Source organism: Lepidothrix coronata, unplaced genomic scaffold (genome assembly GCF_001604755.1).
Source record: "Lepidothrix coronata isolate B3197 unplaced genomic scaffold, Lepidothrix_coronata-1.0 Scaffold52, whole genome shotgun sequence".
Lineage (NCBI taxonomy): Eukaryota > Metazoa > Chordata > Aves > Passeriformes > Pipridae > Lepidothrix > Lepidothrix coronata.
The window spans coordinates 3,750,585-3,766,886 of record NW_016690232.1 but is presented as its reverse complement, the minus strand read 5'-3'; the positions used below and the strand labels follow the sequence as shown (position 1 = coordinate 3,766,886).

General features: G+C 56.3%; 1 protein-coding gene across 8 annotated transcripts in view; it reads left to right on the top strand.

Moving 5' to 3' along the window:
- Window positions 1–16,302, top strand: part of CACNA1E (calcium voltage-gated channel subunit alpha1 E) — a 107,829-nt gene that overhangs the window by 10,619 nt on the left and 80,908 nt on the right. For 6 of the 8 annotated variants that reach the window (XM_017815852.1, XM_017815859.1, XM_017815855.1 and 3 more), the window contains exons 2-4: window positions 6,486–6,752; window positions 15,412–15,517; window positions 15,956–16,095. In XM_017815852.1, coding sequence (XP_017671341.1) covers window positions 6,486–6,752; window positions 15,412–15,517; window positions 15,956–16,095 — 513 coding nt within the window. Of the gene's footprint in view, window positions 1–5,618; window positions 5,969–6,114; window positions 6,150–6,485; window positions 6,753–15,411; window positions 15,518–15,955; window positions 16,096–16,302 lie in introns of those variants that run through there. The other 2 variants (XM_017815853.1, XM_017815854.1) reach the window with 2 other exon arrangements.

Here is a 16,302-nt window from a genome sequence, read left to right as displayed (position 1 = left end):
CAAAAGAATGTCACAACAGATCAGCCACTGGGAAGCATCTGCATGTAGGGGAGGAGGAAAAAGGGTGGAGGCTCTCAGAGTTTCCTCCAGGCTCTGCCTGGAGCTCCCTAAAATGCCATGGCTGATGCATGCCATCAGTCCTGACATCTTACCCCTAGAGAAGCTGGAGGCTGGTGGGCCCTGCTGGGGTGTGGTGGGACATTGTGGGTTTGGGAACCTCGAGTGGGACCTGGTGGGAGCTACATTCGTGTTTGTGTGGCATTTTGCTTTAGGTTTGTGTTGTGTTCTGCTTGGCAGCTGAGAACTTGCAGGCACCTTAAAAAATGGGGCCAAAGATGTTCCAGGCTGGATTCTCTTAAGCAATCACTTGCAGAGGGGTTAGGAAAAGGGATCCCTGGGGTAGGAATACAAGGTGTGCTGCGCTGGGGTCTTGGGAAGGGTCTGCAGGAGGAGGGCTGGGTGAGAGCTGCTCCTTCTGCACCACCACCACTTGCAAGAGCTGGTTGCTGGGGCTGTATGACGACCAAAATCTTAGTTTCCAGAAGGTTATTGCCCCATCCCAGCAAAGAGAGCTTTTACAAGATTGTTTTCCTATTGATTTTAAAGATGCCAAGGCTGGATGTTGGACTCATGGGCCTTGGTAATTAAAACCAGCAGTGTCTGTGAACAGGGGGGTGTTTTATGGCAGCCAATTACACTTTCAGCTTCAAGCAGATGCAAGTTTTCCTCCCGCTGCTGCTGCTGTGTGACACTTGGTGTGGCTGCTGCAGCCCAGTGACTGGGAGGGGTTGGTGGAGTAGTGGCAGTCACTTAAATCTGGAGGCAGAGTCTCTAGCTTGGTGTGAGATTTGCTGGCTTTCACTAGTTCTTCCAGTTGTCTGATTCCTCTGTGAATAAACAGAAGTGCTGACCCTGCAAAGTCAGCCCTGTGGGTTGGCGTTGGGAACGTGTCCTGGGGGTTGTGAAGGTGATGTTACTCATCTCTCTGAGTGCTGGGGAAGGCATGTCCTGGTGGGATGGGCAGTGCTGTGAGTCGGGTGAGGTTGTTGGGGAAAAGAGTGAGCAGATGGCAGAGAGGGAACCCCCCGGTTTGGGTGAGGGTTGCCTTGCTCTGGGGTGGCCCAGAGCCTCTGCTGTGCTCAGCCTGGGGCTTTGTTGGCAGGAGAGACGCCAACAGGGCTGTCCTGGCCTGTGCCACAGCTGCCAATATCTGCACAAATGAACATCAGGCAGATGCTGGTGTGGTGCCCTCCTCTGGAGATGCCATCCTGGAGCTGCTTGGACCTTCTCCCCCCACATCCCTGGGTGAGCTGCACCAGCCTGGGAATTTTGTGCTTAGCTCAGCAGAACTTACCCTTTGCAAATGGGGAGAACATCGTCTTCCTAATCCAGCAGGTAATGAATCTGTTCCTGGAAAAAATCCTTGCATTCCTGCATGGTTATAAACATGCTTCTGAGTCACAGCTACTCAGTCCCAATTTGAAATTTGGCCAGAGCACCACTGTAGATGATTCTCATTTGATCCTTTTTTTTTTTTTTCCCAGCATAGCCATATTTCAAAAATAAATTCAAATAAGGTTGCCAAAAGCCACTTTCTAAGATGAGTGCAGTCCATCACAGCTCCTGGGAATATCAGTCATGGAAGAGGAGCTTCTCCCCCCTTTCTAGACCCTGCCTGGGCTGCATTAGAATCACAGAATGGTTTGGTGTTGAAGGCACCTTAAAGATGATTTAGCTCCAAACCCTTGCCATGGGCAGGGACACCTTCCACTAGACCAGGCTGCTCCAAGCTCCATCCAACCTGGCCTTGGATACTTCCAGGGATGGGGCAGCCACAGCTTCTCTGGGCAATCAGTGCCAGGGCCTCACCACCCTCATAGGGAAGAATTTCTTCCTAATATCTAATCTAACTTTGCCCTCTGTCATTTTGAAGCCATTTCCCCTTTTCCTGTCACTCCAGGCCCTTGTCCATAGTCCCCCTCCAGCTGTCTTGGAGCCCCTTTAGGCACTGGAAGGGGCTCTAAGGTCTCACTGGAGACTTCTCTTCCCCAGGCTGAACACCCCCAACTCCGAATATCTTCAGGGACTTGCCTGATGCTTTCCCCGAGCAGAGGAGTAGCTTTTGGCTTTCTGAGCAACCCGGGGCTTGGCAGAGGATAATGTTATTTCCCAGTTTTTTGGGTGCCTGTACCCAGGAATGCACAAGTGGGAGACTTCGAGGTGCCTGGGCTGAGCCAGAGGCTGCTCCAGGGGGCTGTGCGGTAACTGCGTGGGGGGTTTGCTTCTGCTTCTGAGCATCCTTCGGGAAGGGGGTCATCCGGGGGGAGCCCAGACGAAGCCCTGGCTGCTGTCTGAGGCTGGGGGATGCAGGGAGGGGACAGCTGCCACTAGATGGCAATGCCGGAGCGGCGGCAGCGGCCCCGCCACGGGCGGGGGTTGATGGGGGGCCTCGGGCTCACCCGAGAAGGGGCAGCCCCGTGTCTCTGGTGATGCCCTGCCCTGCAGGGGTGGTGGCATGGCTGGGAGTGGTGGGGGAAAAGCAAGGAGAAGGCTTGGATGGCGATATCAACGTGAGAATCATAGAACCATGGAATCATTTAGGTTGGAAAAAACCTCTAAGCTCATTAAGTCCAACTGCTAACCCAGCACTGACAAGCCCACCACTCAGCCATGTCCCCAGGTGCCATATCTATATGTCTTACAAATCCCTCCATGGATGGTGACTCCACCACTTCCCTGGGCAGCTTGTTCCAGGGCTTGACAACCCTTTTGGTGAAGATATTTTTTCTCCAATATCCCATCTAAACCTGCCTTGGTGCAACTTGAAGCCGTTTCCTCTTGTCCCCCCCCCGCTTGTTGCCTGAGAGAAGAGACCAACCCCCACCTGGCTACAGCCTCCTTTCAGGTAGCTGTAGAGAGCGGGAAGGTCCCTCCTGAGCCTCCTTTTCTCCAGCCTGAACACCCCCAGCCCCCTCATCAGCCTTGTGCTCCAGACTGGAGGAGTGTTAGCCTGTCTCCACAAAACCAAGCGCATCTCAAGCGCCTTCCTGTCCTGGCACCGCCTGTTCCCCTCTCTTCTTGGATTTCCTTCATTCACAAAAACCCAAACAGCCCCCTATATCTGGCTCTGGATCCCTGTGCCTTGTTGAATCATGCGGGCATCAGCCACCCTTCTTCCTGACTCACGGATCGGATCCCAGTGTGCTGGGTGAGGGTCAAGATGAGAACAGCAATAAACATCCTGGGAAACCGAGCTTGCATCTCTTGGCATAGCTGGAGACTTTTTTTTTTTTTCCTTTTGGCTTTCAATCTTCTCTTAAGGAGCTGCTTTCTCATAAATATCCCATCCTTTAGCACTGTCTGAGCAGGAGAGAGGCTCCCATCAGGGCCATCCTGTGCTCTGCTCTGCAGCAGCAAATGCAGAGGTAAGTGTGAACCCCGGGTTGAGGGAATAGCCCACTGCCCCAGCAGAAGTGTCCAGGTAAGGTGTGTATTCCTGCAGAAGTGTCCAGGTAAGGTGTGTATTCCTGCAGAAGTGTCCAGGTAAGGTGTGTATTTCTGCTTTGAGGGGCCAGGAGGAGGAAGGCTGCCTTCCTCCCCCTCAGCCCCCTTGCTCTGAGCCAGGCAGGGGATGCAGAGGCAGTGCTGGGTCCGTTCTCCTCAGCCTCTGAGTACCACATGCAGCCTGAGCATTTAGGCTGGGTGGGGTCTTGCAGTGCAGGCTTAGGGGGTTGGAGAAGCCTTGGGGGGCCAGGAGGAGCCAAAGCAGGAGCTCTGCAAGGCTGAGGATCTGCTCCTGGCTATCGGCCCAGGCTCAGGTTTAATTAACAGTGACTTACAGGATTGAAAGGTGGGAAGAGTGGCATCGCTTCTGATGCTGCGTTGGTGGTGGGGAGGAGGAGGAAAAGGGGATGAGCCACAAATTATAATTGATTTGTTTAGGGCAGTATCTTGACTGAACTGAAGGGACTGTAATTAGATGGTAACTGGTGTGGCCACCTCACTGCCTGCTGTTAGTGGAAGGGAAGCCCAGGGTCACTCTGGCTGGCTGGTGGCCTGGGAAGTGTTTTGGGAGGAATCTGCCCACCCCTGCTCTACTCTGTGCTGCAGCGTAGTGGTGATGTAGCTGGGGACTTGCTGAAACCCCCCAAAATGACACCCATTTTGGTTATAAGGCTAATTGGAGGCACAGAGTTAATAGGGATGCAGCAGATAGGCATTGTGGTGAGCTGGTAGGGTCTTAGTGCCTGTCTGGGGCAATGATCCCACAGTCTGTTTTGCAAACATTCCTCTGTTATCTTGCTGAGGAGGACCTGATCCTTCCTCTTCCTCACCCAGTCAGCCCAAGGCCTCCTGGCAATGCACCCATGAGAGCCTGGGACAAAAAGCACACCCTGTGGCCCTTTGGTCACAGTAGTGCCTGCAGGGTGGAGAAGTGCCTGGTGAAGTGCTGCCAGGCTGCACCAAGGGAGAAGCCCTTGCCCAAATGAGTTAACAATTTATGTTATTAAGGGCTTGATTTTTTTTTTTTTTAAATTTAAATGCCTCAGGTGTTCCTGGCTGCCCCACAGCAGGTGTGAGGGATAGGGCAGCAGCCACTGTGTTTGCAGAGCACTTTGGTGGTGGTGTTGTGGACAGGGGAAGAGCATTGTGGGGGCACAGGGTGTCTTGTGACACCAGCTGGAGCTCTGGGTGCTCTGCTTGAGGCAAAGGCAGGCAGCAAGTGTTGAAGGCCCTGGGGAGCTCTTTGACCTCGGGGTTCAGTGGGAGGGGTGGGGGATCCTGTGTGTGAACAGCTCCCAGGGTGTGCTGAGCAGTAAGGCTGTGCCCTGCCTGGTGGGTACAGAGGACTTGGGGATGTCCCTGCGGATCTTTGGGTGTACCCTGTGGGTGCCAGGAGGGCAGGGGGGGTTCCCCAAAGGTGAGTGGGCAAGGTAGTCCCTGGACCAGGGCACAGCCCAGCCCAGGGGACCCTGGGCACCCCTGGGTGACCTTGGCACATGCAGAGGTTCAGCACCAGCAGCGTCCCCAGTCCTCTGCCCATAATGGGTTGGCTGGGTGGGGAGCAGGGTCAGAGCCCCCCCTCCCCGTGGCAGCTGCTGCAGGGACAGATCCAGCCCGGGCTGTTTACACCTCTCCGATGAGCTGCTGCTGCTTCTGGCCAACATCATGTGTCAAACAGAAAATACCGAGGTGGGGGGGAGGGATGTAAAGAAGGCTGATCTGTATGCGAGTGAGCAGGAGGGCTCTCCCCGGGCACCCGCTGGCGACGGGGCGGCTCCGGCGGGGAGCCGGGAGCCTCGAAGTGTCCCAGGGATGGGGGGGGAACGACAGTGCATGTGGCCGGAGAGATTCTCGGTGCGGGCTGAGATGCGGTGGGGAGGCTGCAGGCAGGGGAGCCTCCCTTGCCCCCCAGTTTAGCCACTCACCTAGGAGCACCCGTGTGCTGGAAAGCCCACTGCAGCCAGGGCGGGAGGGGTGCTTCTGGCAGGGTGAGGGCTCCCCCATTGCCTTTGTTCCCTTCAGACCCACCCCTCGACTCTGAATTTCCTTTGCGGCAGCTCCCGTGCTTGCCAAAAGAACGCACTGGATGGAGCGAGGGAGCGAGCCGGGCGTGTTGTGCGTGTGTGCGCGCTTGTGTGCGCCTGTGTTGCCACTGACTTCATTAAAGCGAGCTGTCCCCGAGCTGCAGAGGCGCGGCAGCCTTTAATTTCGTAGCCCGGCTCCTGCGGGAAGCCGACGCCGCCTTACGCGCTCCTGCCCTGGCAGCGAAGGGCTGAGCATCCCTGGTGCCTGCCTGGGGGCTCTGCCCTCCATCCCTGCCCGCTGCCCCGGGGAGCCAGCAGATGGGTGGTCGGGCTCCCACAGGATGCTGAAGATGGAGTCGGGAGGAAGGAGTTGGACACTTGGCTCCAACTGAGCCGGACCACGCTGCAACCTGTTCCCCTGGCCTCGGCTGCTGCGCTGGGTGCTGTACCGAATTGTCTTCCTTTGCGATCGGGTGGATAGAAGGACTTGGATCCCAGCCCTTTCCCTGCCTGATCTCTGCTTGCCTTGAAGCGGGGGGGTTAAAAGGGGCTGGTTTGGGCTTGCAGGCAGAGCGGTGGGAAGGATGTGGCTGGGTTTAACCCCTTGCTTCGTGGTGAAAGGTGCTTAGGGACTGAGCCGCTGCGGCCTCTGGCGAGCAGGAAGGAGGGCTCGCTGCCCTCCCTGCTGCCCGAGTGGCCGTTCTGGGGGGGCTGGAAGCAGCGGGGTGCCCCTCATGCCGTGCCGGAGGCACTGAGCCGGTGCCGTGCCTTGCCGCTTCTCCTCCACGCGAGTCCCTGCTCTCCTGGAGGGATGGAGGAGAGACGGAGCTGAGCATCGCCCGGAGAGGAGGAGGGGGCTGTGGTTGGGACTGCGCCCCGCAACCCCCTCCCTCTTCTCTCCCACCCCCCCGCCGCCTCGGTGCTGCTGCTTTGGCTCACCTGTGTGTTTTCTTCCAGGATGGCTCGCTTTGGGGAGGCAGTGGCTGGCAGGCTGGGCTCTGGAGATGGGGGCTCCGACCAGAACCGGAGCCGGCAAGGAGCTCCTGCCCCTGCAGGAGGGAGCCCGGGAGCCTTCAAGCAAACCAAAGCGCAGAGAGCCCGGACTATGGCTCTGTACAACCCCATCCCCGTCCGGCAGAACTGCTTCACCGTCAACAGATCGCTCTTCCTCTTTGGGGAAGAGAACATAGTCAGGAAATATGCCAAGAAGCTCATTGACTGGCCATATCCTTTCTGCTCCCCCTGCGTGCCCCCCTTGCTCCCTGGATTTGCCTCGGTGGCCGCCCAGGACACGTGCGTGTGGCGCTAACGGCAGGTAAGGCGTGCGGAGAGGGGTGCCCCGTCCCCCGGGGATGCTCTCCTCGCCCTGTTGCTGCTTCCCCTCCTGTCCTCTGCTCTGTGCCTGACTGGAGCTGAGCTCTTTCTCTCTGCAGGGAGCCCCCCAGCCCCTCCTCAGGCTTGGATTTGGTAGCCCCCCATGCTGGTGAGCAGGGGTGCTCTGATCCCAGTTTAACCCTGCGTGCTTTGGGATGCTCTGTGCGTGTTCCTGGAGAGGGGGTGGTGGTGGTGTCGTGGCCTTTCCTGTGTGCCTTGATGCCTTGCTGGAGTTTTGTCACCCCACCCCACGTGGAGCCACCCATCCCGTTGGGGACAGCTCCCTGGGAGCCCATGAATCTCCAGTTGCTTCTGGGTGGCGGCCCTGTCGCTCCTGTTTGTGCTCTATTTGCTGCAGATCACTCCTGGCAGGGGCACAGCCATCCTCGCCCTGCAGCCCCCGGCCCCCCACGGCAGCTCTGGGAACTGGCTGCCCCCTCCCTGCGGCAGAGGGAAGGATGCTGAAAACCTCTGTCTGTGCCCCGTGGCCCTTTTGGAGAAGCTGGCACGGGGATCTGTGATTTTATGCCAGGGTTCCCCCCTCTCGCAGAGCTGGGTGGCGGGTGCGGATATCCCCCCTTCTTCCCCGGCTCCTCCATCCTTTCATACATCCCCACGCACTTCTCTCTCCTCCCACCCTCCCTGTGGGTGCCCCCCGGGTGCCTTGGCTGGTGCCCAGCACCGCAGCACTCATCCCCTCATCAGCCTGGGCTCAGTGCCCTGCTGCCCCCTGAGACCCCTCCTGGGCTTTGTCCCCATGGAGGACCTGAGCCTGAAAACTTCAGTGTGGCCAAGCTTTGGCTGTAGGACCCTCCCTGTGCCACGTTCTGCAGCAGTCATTCCATGCAGCTCTCGCCTCTCCCGCTTTCTCTCCCCGCAACTTGTTGGTTGAGTTACCGGCTCCTCCAGCGGGCATGGGAGGGCTTTCCTTGGTGCCAGGCAGCAGTGCCTTGGTTTGGTGCAACAGGTACCTTGGGGAAAGGCCTCTGGTAAGGCATAGGGATGCAGGACAGGTCACCCACCCTGCTGAGCGTTGCTTGGGAAATGTCCCTTTGCAGCTCCGACATGTCAGGTCAAACCTCTGCAAAGCAGGAACTCGTCCTGGTTGGGGAACTGCAATGTGTCCAGGCTTGAGGGCGTGACCTGGGCGTGCAGGGCCAGCTTAGAGGGGCCCTGAATTCCCTGTGGCATCCCTAAATCTGCCCCTCCTGGCAGCACCCACTGGGTGGGTGGCTGCAGGAGCGTTGGTGCGGTGGCGAGGACAGGGAGGTGGCGGCTCAGCACGGAGCCCTGCAGGGCAGCGGCCCGGCTGGCTGCCTGCTTTTCCAGAATATGCCAAATTATTCATGTGCTTTTTCAGCGGGGTGTGGGAGGGCCCTCGCCCCTTCGGCTCTCCTTTAAAGCGAGAAGGAGCTGGGGTGCTGCTGCTGGCCTGGCACTCCTGGCGTGGGCTGGGGTCCCGTGCCGGCGTGATGTCTCATCTCCAGGCAGCCGCTGTCTCCTAGAGACTGGAGCTCCACGACCACGCGATAAAAACTCCCCGGCATTATTCTCTCCTGGAATTTGCAATGCATGAGGGAGATGGGCTCATTTTATATTTTTTTTCCAGAAGTAAGTGACATATTCCCGTGTGAGTGCTGGGAACGGGCGTGCTCCAGGTGCGAGAGCTGAGCGTTCCTGCCTGTCCTCCTCCTGGCTGCCATCTCTTTCCTAGAAACTCATCCACCCTTGAGTTCCTCTGCACCACTGGAGTTTTGAGGGGTTGGGAATGGGCAAGGCCTCTTAGTGATGAGTTTTGGTTAGCTTGGCCTGGCAAGTTGTTCCTGTCTTTGTAGCTGTAGCCTGGCACAGGCAGCCAATGCCTTTTGGTAGGGCCAGGAAAACCTCAGCTGCCTGGCCTGCAGCCCATGGCATTGCTCCTGGATGAGGGTAGTCTGGGGAGGTGAGTGTTGGATCTTGGCCATGGTCAATGAGAGCTGCAGGCTTTGGGAGGGTGATGGGCCAGTCCCTGTGCTGTGGGTTGGAGTGGGCACAGCACCGAGGACAGCCAAGGGGGCTGGAGTGGAGCGCAGGGAGGAGTGAAGGCTCTTCTTCATCCAGCTCCAGTTGACTAGGTAATAGGGCTAAAAATATCTGGTGATTCAGGCCTGGATATCTGCTGGGTAACTGTGTAATTATAACCAGCAGCCTCTGCAGTTTGGCTTCCCAGTGTAAATAGGGATGATGCATGGAGGGGAAGGAGGAGAAACAGGAGCAACTGGGATTGGGATGCAGCTCCATGGGGAGGCAGGTCTTTGCTGACTTCCTTGCTTGGAAGCCCAGTGCGTTACCTCCACTGGAGCTGCTCTTTTAGCCCGTCCTGCCCAGAATGTGAGGCAGCTGCTGTTTTGGCTGTAGGAACATCTCCTCCTCTTCTCCTTGAGAAACACAGCCTCGTCCTGCCTGCTCTCCTCCTGCTGATGGCCAGGCCTTTCGCCCTGATTTCATTTGTTTGGCTGCCTGGAAAGCTGCAATTCAGTTAGCACATGAGATGGGCTGCAGCTCATCCATATCTGCTCCGTTCCTCATCCACCTAATCACATTTGACCTGGATAAGATCCCTCTCCCGCCTCAGAAAGGCCAGATGACATTGTGTGGCTCTGGCTGCGTCCCCAAGGACAGCATCTTTCTGCAGGCGCACCCTGGCCACTCCACCTGTCCCTGAGTTCGGCAGGGAAGAGGGATGTCCATCAGGATCTAGTTCCCTGTGGTGAGAGGTTTCTCCTATCTCGGCCCCTTGGAGGACCAAATCTGGTGTTGGGCTGGCCAAGAGCAGCCTGAGTGCCTGCAGGGCCCCAGGGTGCATTCCCAATCCAACAGTCATGGGGATTTTGTTCCGTGGGAAGCATGCCCGTGTGTGCCTGAATTGTTTTGCTCGTGATGAGTCTCGCTTAGACCTGACACTGTGTGGGCAGTGCCCCTCAGGGACCCTGGCAGTGTCACCTGGCCAAGCATCTTCTGTACCTTTGCTTTTCCCCAGCCAAGATTCCGGCAGGTCTCGCTTTCCCTAGGGAAGAGCTGCGCCATGTCGTGCCATCCTTGGGCAGCTCCGCTCCTTACGCTCCCCAAGAACGTATTTTTTATTATTTTTTTTTTTTCTCCCCTCCCAGGCTGTTTTCTGTGCCCTTCATTCATCAGATTTTAGATTTTTTTTTTTTTTTTGGGAGGGGCGAGTAGGTGTAATGGCAGGTCCATCTTTTTGACAGCCGGGGAGAGCGAGGCTGCCTGTCAGATGGTGAATTTAAACAGAGGCAGCTGTTGTCATGGTGACACCAAGTTGCATCCTGTTGCTGTGGCAACCAAAGTTAAAAAACTGATGTTAAGGCAGGAAAATCACATGATGTGGTTCTTTTTTGTTTAAAAAAAAAAAAAGAAAAGGAGGAGGAGAGGAGAGAGATTTGATTTCCAGGGTGAGGTGGGGGAGAAGGAGACGCTTCTCCATGGAGCTGTTTGCACGTGTCAGGCAGACCCCGCATCCCACATCCTGAATCCTTACAGGAGCAGTAGCAGTGTGGGCAGCTCTGCCCCGTTGGACTCCTGGCTGTCACTGCCTTCTGTTTAACCCCTGATGGAAACCAAACCAGCACATTTTGGAGTCATAAGCAGCAATGTCTGTGACTGCAGAGAGTGAGCATGTCTGTGCAGTGGGATTTAGGCAGGCTGGGTGCCCCCTGCCAGCTGTGCAGGGACACAAGCACAACCTCAAGCCTACACTCTCTCTCCTGACCCTGTGTGTAACAGGCACATAGGAGCTGGCTCGTGTTTAAAGGGTAGTGGGAGGATTTGGGGTCCGGTTTCTGTCAACCCCGAGCACAGCACAGATGGGCAGGGAGTTACGGGTGTTGGGATGCAGGGATAGGGACAGCCATGAGGGGTCATAGCTCTACGGCTACTTGAGGGCACTGGATAGTCTTGTAGGTGGGGGAAGATCCCTTTTGTCCTCAGGGACAAGCCAGGGAAGTGTTGTGGGGCTGGGGAATCCCAGAGTTGAATTAGGACTACTCAGAGGCTTTGCTCTACTTGGCACTTCTGTTTTTTCCTGGAAACAAAAAACCTCTCTTTCCCAGAGAGGTTGTGGACTCCCCATCCCTGGAAGTGTTCAAGACCAGGTTGGATGGGGCTCTGAGCAACCTGGTCTAGTAGATGTCTCTGCCCACGACAGGGGATTTGAATGAGATGATCTTTAATGTCCCTTCCAATCCAAACCGTTCTGTGATTCTGTGAAAACAGCCTTGGAGAGGAGGTGCTCTCTTTCCTGCTGGAGTGTGGAGCTGAGAGGAGGGGCATTGGAGTCCTAGGGAGGGGAGTGTTGAAGAGATGGGTTTTTCTTTCTGTCTCACCATGTCTGTGTGGGACAGGCAGCAGTGCTGGGGTTGGGACCAGGAAGATGAAGTTCATGTGTGTAGAAACTGAAGTTCATTCTCACTGACATCTGGGAAGCAGGGAAAGCCCCTCAGAGCAGCAGGTCCTTGGGAAAGCCTGGGGAGAGGTGGGGAAATGGAGATATGAGTTTCTACGAGGTGTTGGAACTGGGCTGGATGATGCAGATTAAGGGGTTGAATTGCTCCTGCTCTTCTTGCTGGCACTTGAAAGTAGGATTCCCCAAGGCCCCCGTGACCTCACTCCTCTGGATCTTCTGCTGCTTCCCCACTTGCCTGACCAGGAGTGGGAGAGTGGGAGAAGGCACTGAGAAATGGAGGGATGGAGTGGAGCTCTCCATAGCTCCCATCCCTTGCCCGCATCCGGGGAGGGATTTGTCTCGTACCCAGCCTCTTGTGGAGATTGCATCAATGTACCATCAGCTCCATAAATCTATCTTTGGGGATGGGAGCTGGGAACACTCCCTGCCTTAGCAATACAGATGTCCTGGGCAGGCCGGTTTGGGCTTCTGTCTGGGGAGGAAGGTGAAGAGGAAGGTCGCAGCTGGAAGAAAGGATCTGCTGGTGGCCGAACATCTCCCTTACAGACCCACCAGGGTGCTCCAACTCCAGGCTTGGGGTTAGTGCCTGCTCCAGGTGGTCTGGGTCATGGCTCAGGGAGATGCCTGTATGGCCTGGGGTCACTGTTCCCACCTCAAAGGCTTTGGATGGGAAGCATGGAGCTGCAGGTGTGGCGTGCACAGGGATCGGCCGAGTTGCTAAGGAAACAAGTCAACGGTTCAGGGGAGAGAGCATTGGGTAAAGGAGATAAATCAATAAGAAAACCTATTTTTATCGGCTCCCTAATGATCTTCCAGGAGAAACCAGACGAAGGAGGAGTAGGACAAGGCTGGAGAGAGATGGGCTTTCGTTACCAGGCTTGGAGGGAGGCTAGGGCTACTCTGCATTTTGGATGGCTGGAAGGTTGTGTAATTAGACATCTAATGTGAGAGAGAACAAAGCAGTGACAGAGCATTGTCTGGTGGGCTTCAGCCCTGAGCTGGGAGGATACTTGTTTGACAGACATGAAGTGTGGGGATAAAATATCCCTTGGTTCAGCCAGATGTTCCTGCTGTCCCTTGGGAGGCTTTTCTTACCCTTGGCCTCTCAAAACCTGGCACAGCTGGAGCTATGGGAGCTGATTTCCACGGGGTTGATGTCTTGCAGCTCTCACACAGCTCTGGATGTGATAACCCAGGCTCAGCTCCTTAGAAAAGTGGGCCATGGGGGTTTGGAGAGTCACTTTTGGCAGTGACCTCATGCTTAGGTCAGTGCTTAGGGAAGCAATTGCCCTTTCAGACTCGGCCAGGTTGGATGGGGCTCTGAGCAATGTGGTCTAGTGAGAGGTGTCCCTGCTCACAGCAGGGGGATTGGAATGAGATGGTCTTTAAGATTCTTCCAACCCCAAACGTTCCTTGATTCTGTGATATCTCTTCACCCACATGCCATGCACTTGCTGGAGGGTGGAGCAGGGATGTGATTCTGTGCTGGGGTAGGTGTGCACTGTCTCTGTGCGCTTGAACCAGATGTTGGGGCCCTCAAGGAAACATAGGGGCGAGCTGAGCCGCTAGAGGTGGTCCTGAGCCCCCCAGGCACTGCTGCTTTTGGAGAAGTTGGGTTTTTCCCACCTGGGTGTTTCCCCCATGGGAGCAGTGGCTGTGGTGGGGAGGAATGCAGGATGCTTGGCAGGTTTAGCCGTGCCGGGGCGGACAGACGGACTCGCCGAGCAGTTCCCACACTTCTCATCTAGGCAAATGTGCCTGGTGCCTGGGGAGCTGGCTGCGCCGCCCCACTAACGCGCTGTTTTCCTTTTAAGCCGGTGCTAATTGCTCGCAGACTTTCAGGAAAATGATACAAAAAGATCCCAAACAGGCTGGTGGCTCGGGGCCAAGCGCCGCGGTCTGCCCGTCGGCTGGAGCGTGCGGCCGGGGTGGGAGGCAGGGAGGGGACGTGGCTTTCGCAGGAGCCATGCTGTGAAATCCCCACTTGAGTTAATCCTCAGAGGAAAACTTTTGGGGTTTGGCCTCCCCCTCCCCAGGCACAGGGAGCTGCTCATGCTTCGTGCCTGGCTGGCAGCGTGGTGCGAGCCGGCAGCAGTGAGCTCTGCAGCATCTCTCTTTGGGTTTGCCTCTAACTTAGCGACCATTAATTTCACTGAGTGGCCTTTTAAATGCCTTGGCTGAATCTTTCCTGGCTCTTCTTCCTGCTGGGCTAAATACCTCCCAGCTCCTGCAGGCTCTCCTTGGCTGTGCCTCCTGGTCAGCTCTCTGGGGACCTGCTGATGCCCATCCCTGCTCCCACCTTGCTAGCTGCTGCAGCATTGCTCCCGCCAGGGTCACTTCATGCTTCCCTGTTTTCCGTGCTTGTGGCCAGCACTGGGGTATCTTCTCTTGTCCATGGGCTCAGGGCCACTGGTTTAAAGCATTACACTGTAGTTAGTGGCCAAAATGTTGCAATGTTGCAAAAGACAAAATCACCCCTTTTCCCGGGGTTGATGTCACGAGCATTGGGCACCTCCTGGTCTGAGAGCTGTGAACCTGAAGGCATTGGGTCTGGAGAAGCCTGGTGTGGTGGGGAAAGGCTCAGCCAGGGGGCTGAGCTCTGTGGTAGCTTGGGATTGGTGGGAGTGTGGATGATTTCTTTACAGGCAAATCCATCCCTGGTGGGATCACATCCTCTTTCCACAGAGACGAGCTCTGGGAAGGTGGCAGTCCCCTCCTGGGGTGGCTGCTGATGCCAGTGGTGACAGTAATTGAGCTGTGGGTTTTTGGCATGGAGGGAGTGGAGCAGGGGTGTGCTGCCTGCTGATGAATCGCTCCACGTTTTGTTATTGAGGACAACAGGGCTTTTATTGCGAAGATGTGGGAAAGATGGATGGGAAGTTGGAAAGATATGGCCATCCTGTCACTTGGAAGTGCTTTGTTTTCAGGGCTCGGCACTGGGCCAGGCAGGAGGAGGGAGCTCCCTGTCCCTGCCTTGAGCCCATGAATCAAAGGGCAGGAGGGAGCTGAGTTTGGGGTGCTTTCCTGGGTGTCATCGTGCCCTTTCCTTCCCCTCCCACTCAGGTCCTCAGAAGCCAGCACCTGCTGCCTTTTGTCCAGGCTCAGGGTTGCTCCTGGAGAAGGGTGTGTAAGACCTAGACATGTCTGTAGGATTTAGGAAGCTTTTAAGTGTCCAACCAGGCCCTGTTGACAAGGTGCTGCTACCCCTTGGAGTCTTGCTGAGCTGGGATGTTTCCACAGGGAGTTTCCACCTTGCCTGAACTGAAGCTCAGCCTCAGCTGCCATCAGTGTCTTGAGCTGTGAAAGCTCAGCCACATGCTCTGCAGCTCCCAGTGCCCCCTGGGCTCATCCTGCTGCCCACAGGGTGCTTGGCAAGGGCATGTCCACCTTGCCAGCACAGGGAGGATGGATCCACATCAGATTCCCAGGACCTGCAAGGGTTGCCCTATCCTACCCAGGCAGTGCAGGTGGTCCCTCTCATGGGGATGCTTTAGGACCAGGGCTGCTGATAGCCTGTGACACCTTCCCTCTCCGAGCCCTGACCCCCATCTCCTGTTGCTTTGTGATGAAAAGAGAAGGAAAGCAGCCCTGGCCAGCAATGTATCATACCAGGGAGAGCCTCCCTAACACTGCCAGGGACCATGGAAACCCTCTTCCAGAGAAAGCCCAACCTGATCAGAGCCTGGCTGTCCCCCTTCAGACTTCTGCCCATCTTCTGGGCTACCACCACAAACACCATCTCTCTCCCAGGGGAGTTCCCAGCCCAGCAAAGGCTGTTGGTTAATGACACATGAGCTCAGGAGGGAGGTGATGAGGTGAGGAAGGTCTTTGGGGCTCTCAGTTCTCTTGTCACCCCTCCCATTTCCAAACAACACCAAGGTGGGCTTCAACCACCTGCCTGGGAGCAGCAGGAGGTGAAAGCCAGGCTATGTGTGTGCATGTTCCACTGGGGAGAGTGGTGGTGGTGTCTAACAAGCAGGTGAAATGCAGGGGGGGCTGGTGGGTTGGGAATGTCATCCACCTCTTGTCTGCTCCTTAACTCCCCTCCACTCCCTTTGAGTACATGATCCTGGCGACCATCATTGCCAACTGCATCGTGCTGGCCCTCGAGCAGCACCTCCCTGAGGATGACAAGACACCCATGTCACGGAGATTAGTAAGTACCCTGTGTCCATCCCTCTCTGCCCTGCATTGGGTGGGCTGGTGGGTGAGCAGAGGCATCAGCTAAGGGGAGATATTCAATCCTGCCAGGCTTCTGGTTTCAGGGTGGTAGGGCAGGAGGTTTCCTCTGAGACCAGATCCTCTGGCCTTTCTGGGGCTGCTGCAACATATTCCTCCTCTATGGAGAGGGTTCAGGAAGGCTTAAGCCCTTCAAAAATGGGGTGGGGAAGGACTGGGCAACTGTGGGTGGCTTATAGCCACCATCTTTTTTCCCCAAAGTTGATGTGGCTGAGGAAGGGCTGGAAAAGCTCCCAGAGGAGAGGATGGGGCTGGGGAAAGTGGGATGGGACATGAGTTGGGCCAATGTGAAACATCTGGTGCTGTGTTTGCTCAGTCCCCCCCTCTCACTGCATCACTGACTTCCCTCTGGCAGGAGAAGACGGAGCCTTACTTCATTGGGATATTCTGCTTTGAGGCTGGGATTAAGATCGTGGCTCTGGGGTTCGTTTTCCACAAGGGCTCGTACCTGCGCAACGGCTGGAATGTCATGGACTTCATCGTGGTCCTCAGCGGGTGAGTGCGGTGGGGTTGGGGGGTTGGTTGGGCAGCTGGGCATGGGGGCTCGTCCTGGTGGGGACATGAACTGCAGGATGTGGGGCAAGGCCCTGGTTTGCTGTTGTTTGTGGTGGTTCTTCATCCCAGCTTGGAAGAAGGGGAGGACGATTCCTTGTGCTGGAGGCTCCTGTGTTGGATTTGCTGTGTGGGTAGCTAAGGGTGGGA